Source organism: Caloenas nicobarica, chromosome 6 (assembly GCF_036013445.1).
Source record: "Caloenas nicobarica isolate bCalNic1 chromosome 6, bCalNic1.hap1, whole genome shotgun sequence".
Classification (NCBI taxonomy): Eukaryota; Metazoa; Chordata; class Aves; order Columbiformes; family Columbidae; genus Caloenas; species Caloenas nicobarica.
In genome coordinates this window covers 31,916,353-31,943,951 of record NC_088250.1, presented here as the reverse complement: position 1 = coordinate 31,943,951, position 27,599 = coordinate 31,916,353, and the positions used below count along the sequence as shown (strand labels likewise).

Here is a 27,599-nt window from a genome sequence, read left to right as displayed (position 1 = left end):
TCTGCGTCTGGAGTGACAAGAGGAATTTGGATCTATAGAGCACAATTACCCACATCGCCGGTTGTTAGGACACTGGCGTTAACACCCTTCCTCTTGTGGAAAATCTCTTAAGCCCTGAGGACCGGCGTGAAACGTCATGCTCTGTTGAACTTTGCTGAAACGGGGATGAATCACACTAAGTTGAAGATTTGGCTTCAATATATTATCAGAAAGATACCTTCTGTGATAGCCTAGCAGGAGGGTACTGCTGCCCACCCAGGGCAGCAGGATCTGTTTTGGGAGGAAGACAGCACTTTTTGGACTATATTGGGGGGACTGAGGTTGGAGTTTGGATATTTGAGGGCTTTTTCATTTGGTTTTGGTTTTGAGTGTTCTGTAAAAGCAAAAGGCAGGTCTGAAAGGGGTCTCAAGACATCTCCCAAGGGATTTCAGGATGTCCCTTGCAGGATCATCTCAGAAGATGTTTATCTAACACATTTTAAAAAATTTACTCCCGAGAAGGGTTTCACAACATCTCTGAATAGCTGTCCTGCTACATCTGAGCCGTTATAGGTAAGAAAACACTCTCTTATCAGGGAAACTGTAGCAGCTGGTAGTTAAACCTTCTGCAAAGAAAGATATCCCATACAAGTGGTGGCCAGGTTTGACCCCGCATAACTTGTAAGATCTCACGAACTGACAAGTTAAGGTAATTTAGCAATCTGGGGAGGTAACACAAAAGGTAACCCTGTGTATTGAACTAATTTCTACCCCTGTGATGAGAATGAATTTCCAGGCGTGGAAAGATCAGCAAACCAACTGCGCATGATTTGCTTTCCTTGTCAATCGGAATCAAGGACCCTGATTGTGGAGCATAATACTGCTCTTGTAATTCAGCTTTTATCTTTGTGCCGGAGCTGGGCATAATTGTATCTGTGTCTGGAGGGACAAGGAGAAGGCTTTCAGTAGCTGGTGCTCACAAAGACATCTTTAGAAAGCTCCATACCCCTGGTACAAGCTTGGAACAGCTCAAATGAAAATATCCCTGAGTAGCTTTAGGCATTTGAACAGTCATCATTGTTTGATTCGGATTCAGTTACAGGACTAACATCTAAATGTTAATTCTTTTTAGGACATTATCAGCTCTTTTAGTGAATACAGAATGGGGCTGCAGTATTAGACTGGCAGCCAACTCTGCAGATAAAAGCCCTTTGAAAGGATGTTTCTTAGGAGGGAAACTTGATCAGAGGGTGCAGAATAATTGTGAAGATGGTCTTTTCTGAGGGACATGAAACAAATACGATGCGTGAGGAAATCCAAATGAGGACCAGGAGGCTTCTGACCAAGGCAATGGGAGTATGAGCAATTTTGTGGCCTCCAAGAACAGTCCATACTGTGCAGACAGAGATCCTCATAATCCTGTCCTGTAAGTTGCTGGTACGCCTGGAGATTGTCTGGTGCTGGGTAAGGTGTGTCACATGCGGGGTTAAGACCAAAGTCGGTGGTTGCTTGATGGCAAGAGCGTGCCAAGGCGGTCGGTGTGAAGTGGCTCTGTGCTGGGTCAGTGTGTGGGCAGGTGGGGTTTGGGCGCAGATTTCTGTCTTCTTGTTATCCTCTGCACTGCCTTGCTCAGCACGCAGTGCCCGTGTGCACCAAGGCTGTGACCTGACCCCGGCTCCTCAGTGACAGCTCGGAGGGCGACAGCCCAATCGTGCCCTTCTCCATCACCTATTTCCACTGCTGGCCACAGGGCTCGGCCGTGGGGCTGCCAGCTGCAGTGCGGGGACACAGCCAAAAGAAGGCGTCTTGTTTTCAGCCTCCCCAAACCATGGGCAGACAGGCACTGGAATTAGTAAACCCTTCTTCCCCGCTGGGTTCTCAGAAAGGAAACGTGTGACTGCAGAGGCAGCGGTGGGGGCAGCAGGAGGGACGCCTGCTCCAGCCATCCTGGGTCAGCTGCTCCTCCGCAGTGGCAATGGTGACCGGCCAGCGGGTGCCAGCGGGGAAGGACCTGGCTCATCCCCTGGAAGAAGGAGGTCCTGCGCCATCCTGAGCGCTGCCACCACCACTTCCGGTGGCAGATCAGCACGGTGTCATCTAGGAAATGCGATTTAGATCATCATCCTTTCGCAGCAGATGGGGGGAAGGGAGGCGGGGGCCCTTATCTCGTCTGATGATTAATTTCTCTTTAAGCTGCTTTATTTTTTGCCTGTTTGCCTTTTTCTCCATCGCCTCTCAAGTCACACCATCCCTTGCTGGAAGAGCAGGAGCCATGAGAGGATCCGTGGTTCGCACTGCCGTGACACCATGCCCTGCACCCCACCTTCGTCTGGGAGACAAGACCTGGGTATAAGGCTGGGACTGCTATCATTTTTGCCCTGGGATGGGGTCGGGTTTTGCTAGGCCACATGGAGGGAGGAATCCAGTGAGCCTTGTATCTGTGTGTCACCAAAGCGCACCCACCCCTTGGTGGCCTTGTGATCCTCCTGCATCTGAGAGGACCCTTCATCCCCAGCACATCCTTGAGAAGTTGCTCACTTTCCACGTTGGTCATCATCCCCAATGTGGCTGCTGGCCAAAAGAGCTCTTTGGTGTGTGCTTAGCATTAAGCATGGAGAATAGTTCCCCGAGGAGCTTTTGTTCAGCGTGTTGCCAGAGCAAGGCTCTGGTCAAGACACCTGGACCAAAGCCCACCCCACGGCGATGGGCAGCATCGCTCTGCTCCTGGGAGCCCATGGCAGCCCCTGGCTGCTCCCAGCATGGCCTCTTGGCATGCCAGTGCCCCTTTTCCTACTCCCTCCTCCATCTTCTCAGTATTTATTGTCCCCTCCTGGCTGTGGGAAGCAGCTCCTGGGCTCAGACCAATTTGGAGCAGAGACCTGTGGTTTTGTTTCCAGGATCTGACATGAAAATACCACCTTTTTTTCTCCTGGGTCTGCAAAGTCCTTGGCTCCTGGGGCAGATGGCTCCTGCTGCACATGCACTTCACACCGCTGGGCATCACTTCTTGATGCACGCTGAGGTTTTGTGCAGAAAAGCCTGTGCTTTGGCCTGTAGTTTGTGTGGTTTTAAACACAATCCCAAATAATCACAAATACCAATTGTTGGGTGTTTTTCCCTTCCAATATCCGTTTAAGTCAAATACAAGTCACTGAGCTTATAGTGGGAGTAAATAAGCTGCACAGAATGTCTTTGGTTATACATGAGGCCAGACAGAATGAGCTAATGCTCCCTTCTGGCTTTGAAATTAAACTTTTTCAGAAAGCAAAATTTCATCCTGCAGCTTCTAAGCTGCCTGTGCCTTTCCTTACGGAGGAGCCCGAGCCCCGGGGCTGCACAGCGCTCTGCACCTCGTGAGGCTGCTCATCCCCTTATCGCCCAAATACAGCCCTGCTTGGAGGTAGTTTTCTTATATTACCCACTTTAAATGAGCATGGGCAGCTACTGGGGGTGTGTGATGGTGTGAGAAGGCTATACGATGGACTGTGATGCTGTAGTTAATGTGCAAAGGGTAATTAACCTCTCCATAGCAGCAGTGGGCTAGCTTCCCTGGAAATATTGTTCTAGCAAGCCCCATGTGAGATTTTTACCAATTGCAAACCTTGGAGACAGATTCCAATTTTCTGGAGTTATTCATGCGAGAGCTCTGGAGAAAGGTCCATGTTAGAAATCAAGCGGTGTGCTTACAAAAGCCAACAGCGGCATCGTCCTGCTCTCTCCAGCCCAGTTTCTTTCCACTTAACCAGTGCTGTACACACTACCATGGCTTTTTTCCTCTCCCCCTCCCACCTTTTTTGCAGCCAGGATGTTTTTTCTTGCCTTTTTATTGTTCCAGTGACCTAGCAACTCCACTTTGGTGGAGCCGTGCCAGGAGACTTCCTCCCTGAGCCGTCTGACAGTCTCCAGCAGCGCTGCCCTCGGATGGGAGCACCAGTTAAAACCACCCTGGACTGGGTCGCTGCACGGTTTTTGCTCTGCCCTTGCAAGCACCGATGTGGTTACTGCTGCCTTCCCGCTGAGTAAGGCTTCCAGGGGACTTCAAAAACCCTGGAAAGAGGAAGGAGAAATGTTGCGTGGGTGATATTTTCTGTAACTTTTCTGCAGGATGTTACTGAAAAGCCTGGAGGGTTTTAGAAGTGAATTAGGTGGTGCTGGGGTTTGGGCTCTGCGGTGCAGGCAGGGTGGCTGGAGGCATTTCAGCATCGCAGGGTGGTGGGAGAGGGGACAGAGAGGAGGTGCGAGTGCTCAGAGAGCTGTGACATTTGGGAGATTATTTTTTTGGCTTATTTTTATCAATGTTTGCTGAAAATGGTGAGAAAGAAATCCCTTTGGTTAGTGTTCCTGGGGCCTGTCGGCTGGTGCTGGGGCAGAGCTGCCTTCCCACCCCTGGGGCTGCAGGGGCTTTTCCTGCATTAACACCGCACAGGACACATTTGAGGTAGAAAACAGATGAGCTGACAAGCAAATAAACACAGCTATTTTGGGCTTTTAGCTCAGGAAAGGCATGAGGGACATGGGTCCCAGAGCCTCTCTGGGGCTGGAGGCTCAGACGCCTCCACACTGGCTGTGAGGATGGGTGGCTTGGGATTTTACTAGTGTCTCTGCATGATTATGGGTTTTTTTGTGGAGGAGTATGGGTAGTCATGAGACAGCTTAGCCCTGTTGGAAGCGGACTTGTATCTGAAAGTGTTTTCCAAAGACTCGACAATAGAACAAGACTTTTTTTTTTTTTTTAATTCAGTTGCCAAAAGGTATTTAAAAAAAAAAAAAGCTCATGAAAAGCGGTTTAGGGGACTGCTCTGAACCCTGGGCTGGTGGTTTTCAGGTAACATGGGTCTGTACGATCCCAGGGATTTGTGCATTGAACCCAAACTGCAAGAGAGATGAGTAAGAAGCTCAGTGTTTCATAGGCTTGGGCTGGTGATCCAGGAGCCTGCACCTCCACTGGGAGATGTTTAGGACACCAAAATTAAGAGATTGGAAACCATTGGATAAGCAGGACAATATCCTGTCCTGCACTGTGCAGGTTTTATCCCTGGTTGCAGGTGGGCTGTCACATGCACCCCCTGCTTTTGGACATGACAGCAGCTTTCTGTGTGCTCTTTATTTTGGAGTACCTGTTTCTCTGCTTTAGGGGACTGCTCTTAAGAGCAATAATTGGAACCTTTTTTTTTTTTTTTTATGGTATCTCCAAGCATCAGGTCTTGTGATCACGAACACACCACAAATGAAAAAGGGTAGGAAGCAAAAATTGCCTTTAGCATCCTCCGTGGTTTTACAGGTCCCGGAGGGGAGGTGTTGTGGAGGTGCAGTCTGGTTTTGTCTCATAAAGCAGCACTGCAAGAAAAGTGCCATGGCCTGGCATAGGAGGGGCTGAGGATGATGTCGATGTCCCCAGCCCTGTAGGCATCTGTCACCCATAGTAGCTGGATGGATATTAACCACCCAGACCTTGGCACTTGGGGCTTGCAGGGGCTGCTGCTGGCATTGAGCCCCCATCGCCTTTCTCCAGCTGACATATTAAAGCTCCAGTCACCTTTGGTGGCTGCGTAAATCCTTCGTATTATGGTTAAAATGATTTAATGTGCTGTGAATTGCTGTCCTGCTCTGCCTGGGACCCAACGGGGAGAGGATGAGGAGCAGGAGGACCACAGCAAGGGTCTGCCAGGGGATGTGTTTCAGGGCGCCCCATCCAAACCCAGCCCCGCAGCAGGGTGGGAGGTGCTGGCTGGGCTTTCCTGCACCTCTTCTCTTCCCTGCCCATCCTCTCTCACCACCTTTCTTCATCCAGCCTGAATAATTCTCTCTATTAGTATTGAAAGAATTAGCAAAAAGGGTTGACTGCATGTGGTTAAAAACCTCTTGCATTCTTCCTGTGCTTAGTGCACTCAAGGGACCTTCCCCAAGCAATATTATCAGCGTGTTTACACTGAACTGACCCATCTCAAGTATGATTTTTTTTTTTTTTAAGCTCCATTTCACCCCCCCCCATCCTCCCCCCACCTCGAACTGCTTCTTTCAGGGCAAGAACAAGGAAGGAAATTGAAAATCCCAGAGAGCCCTGGACAGTCCAGATTTAGGGCTGTAGCTTTTGTTCGCACAAACTCACTTGGCTCCGAACCGGCCTCCACCCATGATCCCGACATCCGCAGCAGCCGTTCAAAACACGGCGCAGAGCCCGGCCCCGGCGGGGACCGGCAGCCACCCGCGCCACCTGCCACGGGGCCACCAGCCCCGGCTTGGCTCCCCACTGCTCCTCCCTTGCAGCCTGCCTTTCTTCCTAACCTTTTCCTACAGCCGGCAAGGAGTTTTCTAAGTTGCGATGAGTTTTTTTTCCCTCCACGAGCCTCGGATGATGTTAAGATTATGCAATGTTAACAGATGTGGGCTTTATAATTATAGCTGCCTGTCCTCGGGAGGAGCCCGCTTTAGCTTCACGCGTGCTCAGCTCAGCATGGGATGCTCCCAAGGTGGCCGCAGCTTTGGCAAAACAGCCGCTGCATGGGCGGCCGTATCGGGAATGGTCCCCAGGGAATCGCCACCCTCCCAAGCAGGGACTGCCCTGAGGTGCCAAGCAACCGCTCTTGGCTTTCCTTGTGTGCAAACACAGATTAAAATTGCGTTCTGTGGTCAAGGGAGTATTTTTCTGCCCTTTGACGAGAAAAAAATCCCTTCTGCAGGAAAGCAGCGGGGCTGGGATGGCTCACAGTGTACTTTGGCTGGCTGCGATGCTCCTGCCAAATGTTGTCTATAGGGATCCTGCTGCCCCGGTATTGGCAGCATACACCCCTCCTCACTCCCTGTCCTAAAATGTCTGTGAGAGATCACGGCCACTGCTGAAAATTTACAGTATTGTGCTTTTGGTGTTGTGTTGTTCCATGGTTGAGCCTTGAGCATCCCCCTGACATTGTCCTGGCAGCAGCCACCTCCTGGCCCGTGCTGCACCCAGGGATGGAGACAGAAAATCCCTGGTGCAAAGGGAATTTCTCAGGAGCCTCACAAGGTGGACATCCAGCCGGGCTGCCAGGGGCAACCCCAAAGCCTTGAGAAATCAGCTGGAACTTGATCTGTTTGTCCTGGCCGCGCTATAACTCAGCTCCCAGCAAGCCGTGGACTTGTTATGCTTGCAAAGAAAAAGTGACTCTGAGCCTCGACCTGTCTGGTGAGCATCACTGCTAGTTTTAACTGGGAAGGAAAACACCGGTCTGGTGGGTGGCTGGAGGGTTTTGTGCTGGAAGTTAAATGATACCCGTGGCAGCTGTGGTTGCGTGAAGTTAAGATGTGGAAAGCAGTTGGCAGCTTAGGATGTGATGACATTGTTAGTGACAAATCGGTACCTGAGCTAAAGGGCCACTCAGCTTTAAGCCTTTAATGTATCAGGGAAGGCCAGGTGGTCCCGTGTGTATTTTTTTGGAAGAAGTTTGCATCTGGTCCATCCGCTTCAGCAGAGGGCCATCTTTGCAGGCTGATTTCTGCAGGCAAGTTGAAGAGGAGATTGCAGTTGTCTTGCACTTCTGGCAGGCTTGATGGCTCTGTGATCAGCTGACAGTACAAGTCTACTTTGTTGAGCAGACTGATTGTTTTGAGTTTCCTTACTACATGCTGTAGCTTGGGTTTTCCAGCACAGCTCGTGCTCTGCACCCACCAAACCGGGGAGCGAGCCCGTTCTGGCATGTGGTTTTCCTCCCTGCACTGGGGCCTGGCATACCTTGCAGGGCAGAGTTAGAAATGCCAGATGACTCTCAAAAACCCGCGTAAATAATACCTTTGTATTCAGCCCATCCACTCCCTGGCTGCACTCAAAGACAGGTTTGCTGGCGCCCATGATAAGGGAAAGAGTTTTGCTTCATTTTAATCCCAGCAGCTCTGCAGAGCCAAAAGAGGAGAGAGAAAACTCCGGCGTGGATTTGCAGGGTGAACAACAACCAGACAAGCAACCAGCAGCATTATACTTTCAAACCAGTTGCTGTTCAATCAAGGCTCATAGCTGAAGGTACTGCTTGCTCGTATTTCCAGGGTTATTTTTAAGAAGTGGCAATTAAATGCCTGCTGCAGTGCCCCACTATATATTTTAGTGTGCCTGGCTGGAGTGCTTGTTGACAAATGACTTGGCAACCTGAGAAAGCAAATTTCCCTCTGTCTATTCTCATCCCCTAAGGGTTTCTTTAAGCAACTGCTGCTTCTCCTTTATTCTGTGCAGCCAAGAGGGCTGCTGGGGCATGGTAAGCATGGGTTGCACAGCTGAAAGCTTTTAGCGAGAGGGGAGTGGAGGGAAATTCAGTGTGCTGCCCTCCAGCAACACACCCAAATTTTTCAGCATGAGGGCTGCTATAAATGGACTTGTGGGCTACAATTACAGGCTGGGCACTGGCTTGCAAATGAGTGCAGTGAGCATCCCCTGAGACTTTGCATCCCTTAATCCAAGGGGCAATAATGAGCAGCTTGTTACTTGGGACGGGAGTTGGCTCATGGGACGGGGCAGGGTCGAAATGGCAGCAAAGATGCTCGGCGGGGTGGACATCGCAGCTGGGGCTGTCACTAAAGGCGGTTGAGGGGGCTCTGCCCCACTGCAGCTCTTGTCTCCTTGGGCCTCATGGTGCTCAGACTCCCAGGATGAAATGCAGACTGTCCTACTTACATACCTCTTTTTTCTTGGTGAGTTCCTGCTGAAGCTATTGCAGAAGGAGAGAGGAGACCACTCCTGAAATAGCCACCTCTGGCGTGGCAGGTACGGCACCCCCAAAGGAGACACGAGGCGGGGGAAGCAGGAGTTCCTTGGGGCTTTCTCTGAGGCACAGCCTTTAGCCACTGCCTGCGTATCATCATTGAGATGTCATGGGTGTGCCAGGGAGTAGAGCAGTGTGGGCAGGAGGTGTACCATAGCCTGGTGGATCTCCGAGCTGCAAAATGGGGAGGGTTCCCCTCCCTGTATTTGACTTTTCTTGATTTCCTGAGAGGCTTCCAGCCCAGCGATTGTGTTTTGGTTATAAGGAAGATGGGCAAAATGGGGATCTTGCCGTTTCAGATGACACAGGCATGATTTGAACTCGCTTTGACTTGCAATGGACTGGCAGTGCCTGTCACGTAGGGCAGGGACAGTTGCTGCTGGTTTTAACATGACCGATGTGCAGGGAAATCCTTGCACAGCCCTGGCTGGTACCAGAGCCTGGAAACCCCGATTCCCCAACAAATCTCACTGGAACCACTCATGGGAGCTGTCACTGGATGCTCTGCTCCAGGTGGTATGGGGCTGGGTGGCAGACCCAAGGCTGAAGCTACAGCTACTGCACTGATCCTGCTGCTGCTACCAGTGGTCAGCATTAATGATTGAGCTGAGAAGTCGCCTATCAAGTAGTGTCTTCAGTCCTTGCTTAGGGCCTAATTTGAAAACACATTTATATTGCACTGTAAAGTATGTGAGGCCTGTTGACCTCCCTGGGAGAAGTCACTTTTGGGTGCATGAGATACTGCAGGTGGTAGAAATGCAGGAGAAACTTGTGGAAAGAGGGGATGAGATTGCTTGGTGGGGAGCAAGTGGAGGGAAGAGCTAGCTAAGCTAAAGGGTAATGCTGGCTTGAGAACCAACATTTATTCCATAAAAGTATTTATTCATTTTCTAATGAAATGAGAAAATTATTCTGGGTGATGGTGGGGCTGGGAGTTCAGTGCAGCCTTCCAGCAGGAGCAAGAGAGCAGACCCAAATGCTTTTAAGCTGAAGTAGGGGCTCTGGCAGTGTTAGCTCACAGAAAATAGACCTGTAGATGCACAAACTTCTCCATCTTGTTTCTCATTTTCTGGTAGACATTAACATCAGGTACACCAAAATGTCCATTGTCTTGGGGTTCTTCAGCACCTGGATGGCCAGTGTGATCCACACCGTACATTGATCTCTTCTGTCCTGGTGCCCTGTGGTGGCTGGATGGGTTATACCCACCCTCCTGTTTGCCCTCCAGTTCTGAGGCAGCTTCACGCTGTCTCACTGGAGGCAGTGGGATTTGAGGCCAGTGTTGAGCAAGCACTGGACAAGTGGAGAGAGGGGAAGAGCTACGAGGCCGTCCTGGCCCCCATCACGCCCTTGGGATGGGGCACACGGGCTGTGCTGGGCTCCAGCTGGCTGTCAGCTCTGGACACCTCCACATTCCTCCATGGACTCCACACCGCATGTATCTCCATCAGTTATTTGTTTAAGGATTTTTTGTTTTCTTCTTTAAAGATTTGTTTCTCCTAACACACACACAAAATCATGGGGGTGCTGAATTGAATTAATCTTGCTCACAAAGGTGGGTTTTGGCATTTGGCCCCAAAGACCAATAATTTCCACTGGTGTGAATCCAAAAATAAATTTCATGTCTGTGTTTTGATTATGCAAAATTTTCTCTAGTGTAAATGAGATCAGAGCTTGGCCTCAGTGTTACTGCAATGAGCTGAGCCTGCATGTCCGGCACTGATGGGTTTTTAATTTTTTTCTTGTTTTTCCTTTCAGTCATCAAAAGCAGCCATCAGGCGAGAAGTTTGCACATGGAGATAAGGACTTCTGGGGCTCTTGTGGACAGCGTGGAGCTGGTGACGATGCTGGGCAGGAGCGAGGAGCGGGCATCACTGCCTGCCAGACACGGTGCGGTGCTGTCAGAGAGTGGGGTAACGGGGCACATTGGTCACCTCCCCAGTGATGGGGATGTCACCCCACCAGGAGCAGGACCCCCAGAGAGCCCCTCTGCTGGTTCAGCGACCCTCCTGCCCACCCACAGCCATCCTCCTGGTGAGTTTTATCAACACGAGAGTCTCCATTTGCCATACCCATCCCATGGACCAAGTGTACCTGGTGGTTAGGAAGTATTCTCACCCTGCTGCTAGAAATTCAGATTTTTAGAGGAAATCCACTCCCAGGAAAGCTGGGATTGTTTTGTTTTGTTTTGTTTTGCTTTTTTAATGTTACAATGAAGGTGATCCTTGGGAGGTGCCGCTGTCGTTATTCACCACCCAGCAGCATCCCAGGGAGTCCTTGCTCATCCGCAGAGCTCAAAGGCTGCGGGCAGAGCAGAGACCCCCAGGATCTCCAGGGCTCCTCCTGGGGGAACCTGAACCCCATCACAAACCCAACAAGTACCGAAGTTAATAATATCTGACCAGCTGCGTTGTGATTTGTAGCTGAGGTCCTCACATGAAAATCCTGCAAGTGAACATTTAACCTTTGGGCTTGTTCGTAATCTTCACCACATTTGGTGGGACTGTGTTCATGAGTAAACCAATGTACTATTTTTAAGCATGCGTGAAATTAAAGTCTCTTTCCCACACCAGCGTGACAAGGCTGTGCTGATTGCTCTTTCCCCACTTCACGTTTTTTTTCTTAATATTCCTGGATGAAATAAGTGTCTTGCTGAGATATGAGCATAGCGATTTTCTTTACTTTTTAAATTCCTCTTTTTTTTCTTACTTAGGGACTAGCGTGTGGAGCTGGCATGCCCAGGCTGCTGGCTGTCCTGGCATAAGCTCCTTTCTGCCTTTTGCATTTTTAATGTTTTTTAAAAGAGCTGTGTTTCTTTTGTCATGCACAAATGAAGACAGATTTTGAAATACTGATATTTTTTGATGATGGAAAAGCTCTGTTCCCAGCAGTCCCTCTTGCAGTACTCTCTGTGTTAAATAGAAGGAACACGGGGGATGCAGCTGTAACCTTACCTATTGCATATCATAGGGCTGGTTACCACTGTGGGTGATGCTGCTGCCACCCCAGATGAGAAAAAAAATATCTTGTCCAGTGGTAACATGACCCTCTCTACGTTGTTTTCCAGCCACTGGAAGCCATCACCGTGCTGCAGGCAGCTGGGAGAGAGGCAAGAGGGCTCTGGCTTCTCCCAGCACCCCTGTAGATGCTGAGGGGACACCATGGGTTTTGACAGCCATCAGCACCAATTCGGCTGAGAGGACACTGGACAGGCACCAAGGGACCTGGGACGTGGCAGGGTTCAGCAATGCAACAAGGACAGTGCTGCTGCCTCCATCCGCAGAGACTCATTCCCCAGGTGAGCCATCCCAGTTCAGCCTAGGAACAAGGTGAATTCTGTTTGCTGGAGAAACTGGGCACTGGTTAAGCCTGGCTTTCCTGCATTGCTAGAGCTTTGTGCACTGGATCCAACCCTTGTTCCTCACTGGTATGCTCAGGGCAGTTTTCTGGTTTGCTTCATGCACAAGGGTGGAGATGAGGATCCATGTGGCTTCTCCTGGCCTTGAAAATTAGGAATTACTCAGTGCAGCTCCCAAAACCAAAGTTGCTGCAGGCAGAGTACAGGCAAGGGGACCGCGGGTGGAGAGGGAGGGTGCTGGGTGGGCAGCTCAGCCCGTCTCATGCTCTCATTCACTTTCCCCCATTGCCTTGCAGGCACTGGTGGCCCTTCTCGACTGGCGAGAGGCTGGACAGGCACGGAGCCACTCGGCAACCCAACCACGGGCGCCACAGTCCCTTCACCCAGCCCTTCGGGGAGCGGCAGGGGGACACTGCGGCCCCTCCCCAGCACCCCCCTCCCTGGCTCTCCAGGACAGCCCCAGTCATCCCCCCCAGCTTCCAGTACCCAGACCCGTGCAAAGCACGTGGCACTGCACCCCAGGGATGTCACGGGGATCCCCACAAGCTCTTTGCTCACAGCATCGCCTGCCACGGACAACACTTTCAGAGGTGAGCTTTGCTGGCTCACGGGTTTGTCTTAGGGCTTTAAAAAGTCTTTATATAGCTTTTACTCTCTTGAAAGAAAACAAGGAATATGCTGTGTTTTGTACACTCTCTGTGTTTGTTACGAATATGTATGGTTAGCTGAAATGCCCTGCTGAAAGCAGCATAAAGCAATGGGAAAAATAATTTTTCCAAAAAAACCCCAATATTTTCCATTTAAAAAAATTTAAAAAGGTTAAAATGTTTGGACCTTATCACCATGTTTCTACAGAGTGGGAAACCCTCACTCATGGCCACGCCAGGTGGGTTTGCTCTCAGCTACACAGGGTGAGATGTCTGTGCTTCAGTAACCTGTACGGGACAACAAACCTGAGATTCTTGGGCTCCATGTCTTCCCCTCACTTGCTTTGCAAGCAGCTCTTTCTGGGGCTCTCAAAACCAGAGACTTTGCCCCACTCCACATGAACTTATTGAAAACCTCTAAGTTGCCGAGTCCTTATCCTGTGCCCAGGGCTTTGCAGGAGCAAACACATCTCCAGAGTTCTCACATTGACACGTCCCTTCCCTCTGCCACAGCTGCTGGGACCAGCAGTGGGGCTGCAGAAAACCTGAGCTTCGGTATCCGAAGGGCAGCACCCAGCTCCGCGGCTCAGCCCCCGGGCTCGGCGCCCTCCTCGGTGGCCCCAGCATGGAGACATTTCCCTGGGCCCTCCACAGAGCACCAGCTTGCCCGTTCTCACCCAGCTGAGGAAAGCACTGACACAGGTGAGCTCAGTTAGTCTACGATTGGTTGTTTTACCCTATTCTGTGCTTCCTTAAGCATTTTTCCCCATGTCCCATTAAGCCCTGGGATGTGTAGTGAGCTGCAGGCTCATATGGGAACGTGGCCATGCTGAGGTTTCTCTCCTTTGCTGTTTGATGCTGTGTTCAAGCTCCAAAAAATTACTAAGAGAGCTTTGGCCAAATTCCACTAGTCTTAGAGCAAGGTGGGATTTAAAGGCAAGTCCTCTCAGTCCTTATCCCTTAGGGTTTCCTCCGGCCGAGCCGCCCCGGCTCTCACAAAGCTGTGCTGTCCTGGCAGCGAGCCCTGGGTTCTGTGCAAGGTCTTCCTGCGGCGAGAGGATTCAAGCCTTTCCAAAAGAGCACTTTGTCCAGATTGAAAACTTCCTATGCTTAATATCTGTATGTGCGCTGTAAGCATCTGGGAAGAAAATGGTTCCATCTGTTTATAATTTCATACGTATAAATCTAGGTTTTTTTGTTTTGCCGTAGCCATTGGAAGCAGCTACAACCCGTCCAGCATCTTGGCCATGGAGAAGGGAGTTTCGGATTTCCCCACCACCAGCACCTCTGTTTCCACAACAGCCACCAAGGGTGGAGGGAGGACGTTGAGGTCTCTGCCAGCCAGCACCAAACTGGCCAGTTCAGCAGAGATTTCCACTGCTGGTATTGAAATCACCAGCAATTCTGACCAGACCTGGTCCCCTGGGATGTCTTTGGGAGCCCAGGGTCGTGGTGGCAGAGGTGCCACAGACCTATTGCTCCTGGGCTCGCCGTCTGCTTCGGAAAGCGCTTCCATGAGTGAGTTTTGATAGCTAGCTATATAACTCAGAACATTATTTAAAAACTCTTTTTATAAACAAAATACATCCTTTTTATTTTAAAGAAAGAAGGAATAATATTGTATTTGGCACATTCTGTACATTTAAAAACATTTCATAGAAATGAAAGTATGGATAAATATTATTCTTGTTGGAAGAGTAGGATAGATTTTCCTTGAAAACTTTCAGTTGAATTTTGCAAGCAATAACTTCAGGAGTGCCTATATAGAGACTATTTTTTCCCTGTCTTAATGATTTCCCAGTATTAAATATTTCCGTATTGAATATTCATATATACATTGTCTAAATCTACTGATAGCGGGATGAAACCTACCCAGCTGTTTTCATTTATGTGTATGCAGTTCTACATTTCTGTTCTCCTTTGTTTAGCCTCCAGCAGCAATTATGAACCCAAGAGCATCTCAGCTGCTGAAGAGGCGACACCGAACTCAGATCCCCACGGTGCTGATGTGCCCAGCGTGGCAGCGGGGGCACCAGGGTCCCCTGCAAACAGCAGCACAGCCATGGTGACAAGGGGCTCTGCCACCAGCACCAACCCCACCAGCTCTTTTGGGGAGACCTTCTCCTCCTCGGGGACCAGGACACACCGTCATACCAGCTCACGGGAAGCCACTGACCTCCCAGTGCCTCCTGAGGAGCCTTTGCTAACTAGTTCCCTCTCTGCCTCCGGAAGTACTTTCAGAGGTAAATTTGTTAGTCTGAAAGTTAGCTGCTTTGTGGCTGGATGGGATTTCACATCCTCGTGCTGTTTTTCTTCAGATATGGCCATCAGTCGCTATTGGCTACATGGATGTTTTTGTTACTGGCTGCATTGGGCTGGCAGCGGGGCTGGGGGAAGGGTGGGAGTGGATCTCAGCTTTTGGGTGAAAAAATGAAAAAACATGAATGTCCTCATTGCCGATCAAACTCCTGCAATGGGAAAAGCAGCCATCACTCAGAAATACGTGCATGTGCTTTTTTCCTGCCAGAGACACTTTTGCTGGGGATTTGCAGCCGTCACCCGGCACTGCCTCTGCTGTGCAGGTGGTGTTTTGGGAGCCGCCACAGCCATGACAGTGCTGACTTGCCCTGTGCCCTTGCAGTGGTCCCCACTATGTGATTTTTGCCCCATAGTTCACCATTAATTCACAATTAAGCCCATCGCTTTGCGAGTCACAGCACAGCTCCTGCTCCTGGTGAGCTGTTGAATATTGACACCCCCAGCTCTGCGGTTTAGGAGAGCCCTGGGGCAGCACGTCTCCTAAACATGGGGTAAATCAGGCTGGGTCCAGTGCCAGGCTGAGGTGCTGGGGTGTTTCTGAGCATCTTATGGCTGAGGCTGTGTCCGACCCTGCGTGGCCCTGGGTGCCCGGTGCTGTGGGGGCAAGGTCCCATGGCTGTGCCATCAGCCTGGCACTGAGATGGCAGCTTGACTCCCTGCACCATGGCTAGAAAAACCTAAACTGGGCCTTTTTTAGCTCATCCTCTAGATTTGCTCTGAAGCTAAAGGTATATACTATAGATTTAAACAGGCTCAAAGGCACTTTTAATGCATATATCAGGTATAGTGCACAGCCTGCAGTTATAAAACTTGGTTTTAAGTTGAGGTTTTTATGGCTTTTTGTAAGCCACATGTGCCTGAATGTAAAGAATTCACATCTTCCCAGAGCAGTGCCTTTCCCAGATTGAGAATTTGATCTATTCAATGTCTCAGCAAGCAGTGTACAAACATAGACTGTGCAAACAATCCCTCAAATGTACATATGCATAAATCAAACCTGGTTTTATTGTATCTTAGGTGTCAGAAGCAGCCACCGCCCAGTTAACAGCTCAATGACAGAGAAAAACCCCCTTGCTTCCTCTCCCACCAGCGCTTTCATTTCAGCCACGGCCACCGGCAGTGGTGGGAGGCCCCTGAGGTCTCCCACGGGCAGCACCCCATGGGCAGCAGAAGTCTCCGCGTCCAGTAGTGGCACATACAGGACCTTGGGCATGATCCAGTCCTCGTCCATGTCTTCTATGGGAGAGACCTACAGAGGTCATGAGGCCAGAGACACCGCGGATTTCACTGAGCGGGTTGCAGACCCTTCACTAACACATTCTGCTTCAGAAGGTCCTTCCACAGGTGAGCTCAAGTTAGAAGTGAAAAACCATTTTTCTTGCAAGTAAAAGGAGGACTGTTATTGTATCTTACACTTGCCTGACTCTTTTTTGCCGTCAAAAGGTGTGACAGCTACACAGAGTATATTGTTTGGAAGGATGCAGCGTGATTTTTTGTGTCTGAAATATTTCAGCTCTTGCTTGACCAAAAATTGTGGTTTGGGATTTTTACAGAAAGGGCGCATGTGTGGAAAGTTTCATTACGCCAAGAAAAATAATTAACTTTCAAATAATGATTTTTTTATTTTACTATCTCCAGTTGCTATCTCCATTTTATAGGCAAGAAAATTTAGCAAGCTAGGATTAGCTCATGTCCTTGCAGTCCCAGGGACCAGACTTGAGCTCCTGCCCTCTGTCCTACCCCTTGGACCATGCCGCTTCCCAGGAATCGAACCAGCTCAACAAATTTAAGGCAACTTTGAATGTGATCTCTGAGGTCCTTTATGCTGCTGTTTGGTCCTAGACCCTGCTGTGGCACTGAAGGGATCTGATCCTCCTGACCCCATTTCTTCAGACTTCTTTACTAAAACATGCACGCTGCTCAGCGTTTTGCCTTGTCTGTACTGATTTTCAGGCTTTTCTGAGCTGTTATGCTACTTGTTTGTTCTAGCAGCATGGACTGCGTTCAGACACACAATGGTGAAATAAAGTGCACGGTGTCAGTAGTTCAACAGTTTTTATATAACAGCACTTTTCTCAGCATCAAACCACATTTTTTAGGAGACAAATGTCTGTCTGTAAGGCGGTTTCACGTCTTTGGAAATTTCCTATTTACTCTGGATTGACATCTCATATTTTCTACTCGTGCATGTACTTGCTGCTTCTGGGTGCCACTGGAAGAAAGCTCGTCTGTTTATTTCACATATGTAAAAATGTAATTTTTTTTTCTTTATCACGTCTTAGCTACTGGAAGAAGCCATGTGTCGTTCAGCATCCCGTCAAGAGAGAGAAGAACTGATTTCCCTATCACTAGCACCTCAGTTTCTACAACAGCCACCAAGGGTGGAGGGAGGACGTTAAGGTCTCTGCCAGCCAGCACCAAACTGGCCCAAACAACAGAGATTTACGTCACTAGTACCGGTACCACCAGGTCTCCAGACCATACCCATTCCTCTTTAGGAGCCCAGGGTGGTAGAAGCAGAGGTGCCACCGTGTCGTCCATGGACCCATCGCTCATGGGTTCACCAACTGCTTCAGAAAGTGCTTCTCCAGGTGAGCTCTGGCCTGTGGACCTTCTTCCTGTAGACCACAAACATCTGCTCTGTGTGGAGTGAGGGCACGTCAGAAGATGCTGCATAATGGCATCAGGCATTATGGAGGAAAATTTCATGCATTAGCTGTTTTTCGCATTTGCTCACCAGAAAAACCCAGCCTTACTGCACGAGTAGTCTGTAGTACTGCACTGTAGTAGTGTGGCCCCAAGATTTGGAAAAGAGGAGGGGTAATGGGCACAAGTTACTCCTGGGGTGATTCTGATCAGACACAAGAGGGAAATTTTTCATGATGAGAACAATCAGCCATTGGAATAATTTCCTCAGGGAAGTGGTGGATTCTCCAGCATTGGACACTTTCAAAATTCAGCTGGACAGGGCGCTGGGCCATCTTGTCTAGATGGTGCTTTTGCCAAGAAAGGTTGGCCCAGATGATCCTTGAGGTCACTTCAAACCTGGTCTTCTATGATTTGGTGTGTTTTGCGAGAGAGTACTGCGGTGGTGGTGTGGTTGTGCAGTGGTGGTGTGGTTGTGCAGTGGTGGTGTGGTTGTGCAGTGGTGGTGTGGTTGTGCAGTGGTGGTGTGGGCACTGTGGTGGTGGTGTGGGCACTGTGGTGGTGGTGTGGGCACTGCGAAGGTGATATGGGCCCTGCGCTGCCCATGTCTGGACCGTGGCACTGGGAGCAGCACCCAAGAGAAGCAAACCCAACAGTGCTGCCACGACTTGTTCTTAGTGCCCTCTTCAGGGTGTCCTCCTGCGAGCAGCACTTCCTTGCACAGGAAAAGGTTGTGTCTTCGCAATTTCCTCCAGGTTTAGATCTTCTGCCCTGTTATATCTGTGCTGACAGCCTAAGGGATGGAAGAGGGCGTGCCTACCTGTTTATGGCATAGTATGTATAAATCCATTTTGCTTTGTTCTTTCCCAGCAGAAGAGACCTCAGGAGGACGTCTGCCCAATGCTCCTCTCACCAGTACGCCCAGGTTGGTGATGACCACCAGCAGTGGGGAGAGGACCATGGTGCCCGTGTCAGACACCCATGCAGCATCCAGTGCAGCAGGGAGCTCCGCGCCCGCTTCACCCCACACCAGGTCCTTGGACGTGGTCCTTCTGCCATCCTCATCATCGGCAGAGCCCGGGAGGCAGAGTGATGTTTCACAGAGCAGTGCTGGACTCGGTGAGCTCACCACAAAGCCACTGCCTGTGTTTCCTACTAGCAGTTCCATGCCTTCGCCTTCACCAAGTGCTTCAGGTGAGTCTTGTGGTTTCCCAGTTTGCCACAGAGGGATCAGCAGAACTTTAGCCCTTCCTTAAACCCCAGGTATCATGTGTTTTGGCCTTGACTCTGCTTTCAGGGTCCCACTAGAGCTGGTTTGAAACCTGCTGGTCCTCCTAAGGGAATTTTCTGCATGATGTCCAAGACCAGGTCCTACCTCCCTGCCACCATTCTCTTTCAGACGTGCCATGCATCCCAATGCATTTTATTTTTCTGGTGTAAACGAGGAAAGTACAGATCACCTGGGAGCCTCACTTAGCGAATAAGCGATGTTGGTCACCAAGCGCCACCTCTGCTGTGGGAATTTAAACATTCAGATTTTAGTCCCTGTGGAGGCCTCAAATGTATTGTTAATAGATAAAATACATGTATTTTTACATATGTTATATATATGTATGTATGTGTATCTCTGCTTTGTAATTCCAGAGAGAGGACAAAGAGTTTCTGGTGCTCCTACTCAGACCACGTACATCTCGACTGTACTCTCCAGTCATGAGGAGGGGACATCTTGGGCTGCTGCTCACCATGGCACATGGAGCACAGTGGCAGCAAGCCCCACATCTCATGTGGACACGGCTGGGGAGCCCCGCACCAGCCCCCTGCCACCCTCCACGGCATGGCCTGGAGCAGGACACGTCTCCTCCGGCCATGCGGGGTACCTGGAGCCGGAGGTCACTTTTTCATCCAGGGTTTCCACCTACTTCTTGGCTGCTGGTGAACCTTCTAGTGAGTTTTTCTGAACTTCAGGATGGCATTTGAATTAGGAAAAAACCCATTCCCTCTCCCTCCCCCTCTTCTGTGGGGCTGATATGACCACGTGTTAGAGCAGCTGTGGGTGTCGTGGGCAGGATTTATAAGTGGTGGTGATTCTGCTCTTTGGTGTTGTATGTCTGCAGCTGTTGGTGCTTAACAAAAAAGTCTCAGGAATGAGACATGTATCTTCTTGCTGTAGGAGACATCTGCTACCTGCCTGGGTTGGAGTAATAATTATAAATAACACAAATATGCTATTATGACTCTAATGGTACTGCTTGTCACACTGGATTTGGAGAGTCCTGTTTCCTTGGAGTAGGCTTTGTGTGTTAAATCCATATTTAAGGTGATAGATATGGGATATCTACTTAACCTGTACTTAATCTCTGTTTATCTGTGCAAGTTTACTAATCTGCATTTCCAAACAGAATTACTGTAGAACTCACAAGTGCTCTCTGCTCTGAGATGATAAAATCAGATACCTGCTTTTCGATCCTATTCCAGCTGTGGGCAGCAGCCATCGCTCCCTACGCAGCTCGAGTGCGGAGGAAAGGACGTCCAGCCCCGTCACTGACCCTGTGTACAGTTCATCCACATCTGCTGGTGGGGGAGAGAGGACGCTGCACCCGGTGACAGATGGCACACTGGCTGGTGGCATGGAGACCTCTGTATCCTATGCCGAGACCTCCAGCTCTCCAGGGCCGGCTGAGCCGGCATCGGAGGAGCAGAGCGGGACGGCCAACACCTCAGCCGGCAGCATGGGCTTTGCGGCAGAGACACTCTTCACACGTTCTTCCAAGATACCCACTTCTTCTTTCCAAAACGATCTCACAAGTAAGTTAGTGTCTCCCAGTGTACATTTTTGGGGGGAAGTTCATATTGTCCTGCATTTATCTGTGTTGTATACAAAGTTCTGAGAGCCCTCAGGTACAAGAAAGATGTGGACCTGTTAGAGGTGGTCCAGAGGAGGCCACAAAAATGATCAGAGGGCTGGAACACTTCTCTTGTGAGGACAGGCTGAGAGAGTTGGGGTTGTTCAGCCTGGAGAGGAGAAGGCACCGGGGAGACATTATTGCGGCCTTTCAGTATTTAAAAGGGGCTTATAAGAAAGATGGTGACCTGTTGTGAGAGGACAAGGGGTAATGGTTTTAAACTAGAGGAGGGGAAATTTAGGCTAGATACAAAGAAGGATTTTTTATAGTAAGAGTGGTAAAACACTGGCCCAGGTTGCCCAGAGAGGTGGTCAATGTCCCATCCCTGGAGACATCCAAGGCCAGGCTGGACGGGGCTCTGAGCAACCTGATCTGGGTGAAGATGTCCCTGCTGGTGGCAGGGGGTTGGACTAGATGAGCTTTGGAGGTCCCTTCCAACCCAAACTATTCTATGATTCTGTGATTAGTACATGTAATGCCACCTGCAGTGCACTCAGTGGGCTGTTTTCACCAAAGGACTCAAAGCCAGACCCCACCTGGTTGGGGAACCATTCTGGAAGTGAAAGCATGAACCCAAGCAAGAAAACTCTCATGTTTTGATGGCCATATAAGTTTTTTTGCAGCCTAACTGGTTTCTGTTGGATAATGCTTTCAGAAGTGTTTCATGATGACCTAAGTCAATTGTAGAATTAAACCACATTTTCAATACCCAATTTTTTGTTTTTAGACATTGCTGAACTTAGCTGTACATCCTGAAATTCATATTATAAGATTGACTGCACCATTTATGCTAAATAATCTGAATTTTTTGCAGAATGATATGGTACTCCTTTAATATTTTCCTGACTGCAAATCTTTCAATCAATGAGTTCATGATAAGCTGCAAATTAACATAATGTGATAATTTAATCCTGCAGAGGCATGAAGTTTGCTGCGTCTAAAAACAAAGCGACTGAAGAAGATGGATATTCTTTATTTGGGAATGGAGGATAGGAGGGAGGCGATATGAATTTTATGAATTATGAGTGATAAAGAGAACAGATGGGTTTTCCTGCTTAGCTTGCTACAAAATATCACAGAATGCTAAGTACTGAGTCCTGTTAGAAAATCAATACTGGAAGAATAGTATTTTAGAAACCTACACGATTCATGGGAGCTTTGTGTCTGTCTGAGTTCACCATTTTAGAATGAACTAAGAAGTGCAGAAGGCTCCTAATTCGATAGCCATGCTTGCATGGTGCTCTAAATTGTTAGAAGAGCATGGACCAGTTCACAGACAGAACATTTAATGTATTTAGCAAGTGATTTTAATATGACATCAAAATGCTTTCCTATTACTCTGTCTTTCTAATATATTTTGTCCTTTTACTCCAGGCTTTTCAAGTAGCCATCAGCCAGTCAGTAGCATCGATGCTGAGAAAAGGACCTCGGTTTCTCATACGGATGGCACATATATTTCAACCACATATACCAGAGGAGGAGAAAGGACCCTCCTGTCTATCTCAAATAGCAGCACCTCTGCTGACTCCTCAGAAAGTTCCACCTTTTTTTCTGAAATTTCGAACCCGTCCGATTCATTGAAGTCTTCTGTGGCCCAGGACAGGAGGAGGAACGTGTCCAGTGATGGCAGTTTTGTTGAACCATCTACAGAGCCATTGCTGGTACACTCTTCCAAACAGTTGGCTTCTGCTTCTGCAAGCAGCGTACAAAATACAACTCTTTTCAACACTGACTCCGAGTTGTTGACCACTGATAGATCATCTCTATCTTCATCAGCATTTCCAGCCTCTTCCTCAGGGTCATCACTGCATCACTCGCTGTCATCAACACCACCCCCAACTTATTTGTTTGCATCATCAGAGTCATCTGAGCCACTCTTGTCCTCTGTGATGGCATCTTCACCCCCTGTGCAGGCTTTGTCATCCTCCTTGCCTACTTCCTCATCGCTTTCCCCATCTTATTCATTAGCATCTTTATTGCCTCTGTTTTCATCATCATCATCTGTCTCGCAGCCCAACAATAGTGATCAAGCAAGCACCTCTGTGGCTACAACTGTGGTCAGGCGGGTGCCCTCCACAGCTGCTGTGGCCAGGAGCTCACCCAGAGGGACCAACAAGCACAGCGTTACACACCAGCCCCAAAACAGCACCACCTTTACCTCCACCAGGTCTCCTCCTCTCCCCACGTCACCCATGGAACAGCTTGGTGGGCGTATCGTGTCTGTGTCCACTCCCATGACAGTAACGGAGACTGCCTCGCTGAGAGCCACAACCATCCAGGGAGGCAGCTTTGGAAAGGCAACATCACTGCTCACCACAGCTGGTGATGCCCCAGGGGCTGGGCTGACAGATGCACCCCTTAGTCCCTCACCAAGTACAACAAACCATAGCGTCATTGTCCCTGCAGTGGCAGTGACCACAGTGAAACCTCCTGTGCTGACAACACCAGCCAGTCACTGGCCAACCCCAGGTGATGCTAGCACCACAAAATCTCACAGAACTCAAATGCCTGCTGCCACCGAGCATGTGTATACCACTGGTGAAAGCACAGAAGCTGTGGATCCCACCACTGCAAGGCCTGGTAAAGTCACTGAGGAAAACATCCCTGTTACGAGTCCTTCTGAAACCCCTCCAACCAGCAAGACCACTGTGAGCATTGCAACTACTTTGGCTGCTACCAAACCAACCACTGTTCCTCTGTCAAGTAGCACAACCGGGCTGAGGACATCATCTTCAGCAACAGGTAACCTGTCTAATGGCACTCATCAGTGGTGGGGCCAGGAACCAGGGGGCCAGAAACGCCTGGGTCCCACTTCAAGGGTTTTTGAAGGGTTATGTATGTATGTATGACAAGTCTGTTGTCAGCAGGGTTTGAGGATAAGAACTCAGTCTCCATGTTGGTATTTTTAAGCTAAAGGTTTAGCAATCAAGTTGAACTGATAGAAAAGGTGAACATTTCTGATAGAAACGTTGGGCTGAAATTTGAGAATTTCAAGAAAATAGAGCTGGCTGGTCTTCCAGGTAAGCATAGGATGCATTTTATATTTGTCAATCTCTCAATGATATTGATTAAGAATTCATGAGAAAAGGTGCTTGGCCAACATTTGGTATTTGTGTTGGAACTTCTTCTGTTATTATGATGTAAGGTTGTTTTCTCCCCTCCTTCCTAAATAATCTCCTACTCATGGGCCTGTTGCTTCTTTTGGTAGGCTATGTACCACAATCTTGCTGACCGTGGTGGTACAATAATTTATTACTGCTCCAAGTTCCTTATCTTCTCAAGGAAAAACACTGACTGAAGTTTTATACAAATGGAAATTGATTCTGTGTTTGATTTTAGCAGCCTGGCCCTCACGCCACTGTGGGATATTGTGTGTGCTAGTTGCTTTAATCTCAGTGAAATACTGACAATAGTATATATTCCATCCAATAATTAAGTATTTAAAGGTTACTTCTCAGGCTGATTGATTTTAATTATAGCTATGGCTTCATGCAAAATAATTCACTGTAACGGAATGGATTTTTTTTAATCAAAAACTAATGTAATGTATCCTTTTTACCAACTGATTCACACTTTTCCCAGATTACTCTTTCCTTTAAATACCAAGATTTGCATTTAGCAGAATGAAAAAGATCCTTCTGCTGCTTGAGATGTGGTGCTTTGTACGTGGGCACTCACTGCCATGAGAGAGGATGCTGCCCCACTCCCCACTGTATACAGTGCAGACTGAAGGACGGCAAAGTGAAAGGCAACATTTTAAAATACACCCCCTCATTTCTGGCTGCTTAGATTAGAGACACCAGATCTCCTTCTCACTGATGTAGCCATGCCAGGCTAGTTGAGACACGAAGATTGTGACAAGCGGTGTGTCCCGATGCAAAGATCGACTTTGGACTGCGTGACGCCACAGAATATGTGGTGCTGTCAGAAATACACACACACGTCTGTCCCTCACACTTTGGGCTTTAACTGCAAAGCCCAGCCTTCCTGCCTCTGCTGCAGCACCCAACAGCAGCTGCAAAACAGGTACAAGTGGCATGTAAGCTGTCTTGCTCGTCCTGGAGCACCTTGTCAGCAACAAGTCCACAGTCGTGCCCACGTTCTGCACTTGCATGCATGTGTGATGTGCATTTGTGCTTGCATGAGTCATACACATGGTAAGAGGAGCATTTTTGACCAGGACTTTTTTTTTTTTCAAAGGGAGATATTGGATATCTTCTCCACAACTTGCAGGTTGAGTTGTCTAATCACACACACAGAATGGTTGGGGTTGGAAGGGACTTCTGGAGATCATCTAGTCCAACCCATCTAGCCCTAATCTCTGAAGCATCTGAGACTACCACCATTAATCCCCCGAAACACCGTATCCCACAGTTGGTGTCTGCTCGCCAAGCCCTTGCTCACCCAGCGGGTGCATTGTGGGCAGTGGCACAGGCAGGTACTGTTGCTGTCACCATCCCCAGCCTGGCATGGAGGAGGCTGCAGCCCCGGTGAAGGAGGTGACAGCAGCCAGGTCTGCCTCCACCATTACTGGGTCATCTCCAAACTGCATCAATATTCGAGCACTAGCTTTGGATCATGGGAACAGGCGTTGGATGAAAAGGGCAGGATTTTGGTGAAGGAGCCCGTGCTCCCATGTCTAGCTCTTGCTGTCAAGGTCCCTTCTTCGATCTCTCCATCCATAACTGTAGGGTTGTTTGTCTTTGAAAAGCACCCTGAGATGTGCAGATGAGCAGTGCTGTAGGCAAGCTGGGTGTTCATATTAACATGAATCAACACTGCATCCCAAGGGATTTTGAATGAATATTCAAGAGAAAGTGGTTTGTATTTATTCTTTCAGCTCCAACAGAATAATTAAGAACAGGATAAACAGTAAGTGCAAATGATGCAATGAAGCATCCAATAATGCTCAGAGGGTCACAGAACAGGAGACAGGTTTATCTTTTTTAGCCCAGCTGTTGATGATTTTTTGTGATTCTTTAACTATAGCCTTTTTTTTTCTGCTTTTGTAGATGTGGATAAATGTCTTTCCAACCCTTGTCCTGCGCTGGCCACCTGCAACAACACCCGTGGCTCCTATATCTGTCAGTGTCCTCTTGGATATGAACTGGAAAAAGGAAAGTGCAATCTAGGTAAGAAAACGAAAGTAAAAAAACAGGGGGGGAAAAAAAGATGGAAACAATTATCTGTAATCTTCTAAATTAAATTAACCTAGGCTCAGACTAGTACAGGAGCTTAATGTTCCTCCCAACCACGACTTCTAACAAGAACCTTGTAGTGTTTGTACAAGTGCAGTGTCTAACACCTGTCATGTTGGGGTGCCCTGGGGAGCAGGCGCAGTGATTAAAGGTTTTTTAAAAACACAGCAACAGAACGATGGGCTCAGACTTGTTAGTAAGGAAGGATGTGCCCCTTCTGTCCCTAATGTGTTTTACAACCCCCAAAAAGCATTCAGCAGCTTATCGTAGCTCCCGGCCCTGCAAACCCCTTAGGAGAAGCGCGTGGAGCTTCTGTGGGATCGGCCATGTGCAGAAAGTTAAGCAGCCGTGAAAGTCTTTGTAAGATCAAGGTCTTATTTCGTACCTTTAGCATTTTTCTTGCAGCACAGTTATTAGCTGGGACTCAGGTTCTGACCCCGTCTTTTCGATTAGAGGACTCTCAATCTCAAGGATTTACAATGTCCCATTGTAAAGTGGAATTTGTTTTCTTAGAATTTCTTCTGACCCTTAATCAGCAAGGATTAGAGGCATAGAAATTTTGCTAAGGAAACATGAGTGAGACGTCCCTGAAGGGTGTTTTGAAACATTTATTCAAGTTGGAATGTGACAGCTTCTAATTTAAAGAGTTGTTTTGATTATGCCTTGAACTGGGATACGGGCAGATTATGTAAATACTGTGAAGGTGATTCTTATCTTATTTTTACCCGGAGCTGTTACATTAGAGCTTTCTGATATAAAATTTGTGGTGAAGATAGGCTCTGTGGATGGGAAAAAATGTGGAAGAATTGGAGGCTTTGTAATGTTGTCTGCACCCATATTTGTTTTTCTGGTGGAACGTAAAACTGGAGCTCTCAGTTCTAATTTCCACCAAGTATCTCATGACACTTAATACAAGATTTAGGGATATTATCTCTCTAAGTCTGGACAATTTGGATGATTGCATTCTGTTGCCATGAATCAAGTATGAATCTAAGCATGGAAAAATGCATCTTTTGGACCTCTTTTCAAATGTCATTGCTCATTCTGTCCAACAATTTGAAAAATGAAAATGTCCTTTCTACGGTGCTTTATTTTGACTTGCTGATTTGCTTTCTTTCCATTTGAGGGAGGGGTAAGCGATTTAACACCTTTACCCCAAATTATTTTACATAGCTTTGGTACCTGAAACTGTCGTGTTAACAAACTTACCCAGCTATTTCTGTGTTCAGAGATCCTTTTAAATTAGATCGTGTTTCCATTAGAAATGTATGAATGCTGCAGTGAAACGCTGGCTGTTCAGCAGCGTTGAGCTCTGGAATTTGACTGGGGCTGTGGGAACATCGCAGAAACCCTTGGGAAAAATACCACGGGGTCTTTGCTTTATTGGGGCAGTGACTCTCAGGGGTGAGTTTTCTGTCCGCTGTGTGAAGGGGTTTTCCATGCAGATAGTCTCTCATGTAAGCCAGATGAAACAGCAGCTACACATGTCACAGGGGCATGTGTTCTAACTAACTTGTCTTATTCTCCTTTTTAGTAAGAATGTTTATCGGCCAGGTCCCCCTGAAACTTAATATTACCCATGGGAAATATGCAGAGCTCCTCCACGTTGAAGGTGAAATCCTGGCGATGGTGAGTGTCATTCGGGGGATTTTGGCAATGCTGATGGGCAGGTCCCCTTTGCTCCTCCTACGGTTGTTATGGGAAGCCACAAGACTGTAGTGTGGATTTAGCCTTTTTAATTGTTAAACTACCCTGGTCCAGTGTAAGTAAGACTGGTGAGATGTACATTTTTAAATCCTGGCATACCTCTCTCCTGCCCAGGC

The 27,599-nt window shown here is 48.4% G+C and overlaps 1 protein-coding gene across 3 annotated transcripts in view; it reads left to right on the top strand.

Annotated features, from left to right (window-relative positions):
* HEG1 (heart development protein with EGF like domains 1) overlaps positions 1-27,599 on the top strand; it is a 54,554-nt gene that overhangs the window by 9,349 nt on the left and 17,606 nt on the right. The window contains exons 2-15 of one of the 3 annotated variants that reach the window (XM_065637411.1): positions 10,464-10,739; positions 11,773-12,003; positions 12,360-12,653; positions 13,224-13,412; positions 13,920-14,228; positions 14,639-14,953; positions 16,134-16,373; positions 17,312-17,620; positions 18,546-18,869; positions 19,320-19,619; positions 20,151-20,480; positions 21,953-23,320; positions 25,591-25,710; positions 27,311-27,405. In XM_065637411.1, coding sequence (XP_065493483.1) covers positions 10,464-10,739; positions 11,773-12,003; positions 12,360-12,653; positions 13,224-13,412; positions 13,920-14,228; positions 14,639-14,953; positions 16,134-16,373; positions 17,312-17,620; positions 18,546-18,869; positions 19,320-19,619; positions 20,151-20,480; positions 21,953-23,320; positions 25,591-25,710; positions 27,311-27,405 — 4,700 coding nt within the window. Of the gene's footprint in view, positions 1-10,463; positions 10,740-11,772; positions 12,004-12,359; positions 12,654-13,223; positions 13,413-13,919; positions 14,229-14,638; positions 14,954-16,046; positions 16,374-17,311; positions 17,621-18,545; positions 18,870-19,319; positions 19,620-20,150; positions 20,481-21,952; positions 23,321-25,590; positions 25,711-27,310; positions 27,406-27,599 lie in introns of all 3 variants that reach the window. The other 2 variants (XM_065637410.1, XM_065637409.1) reach the window with 2 other exon arrangements.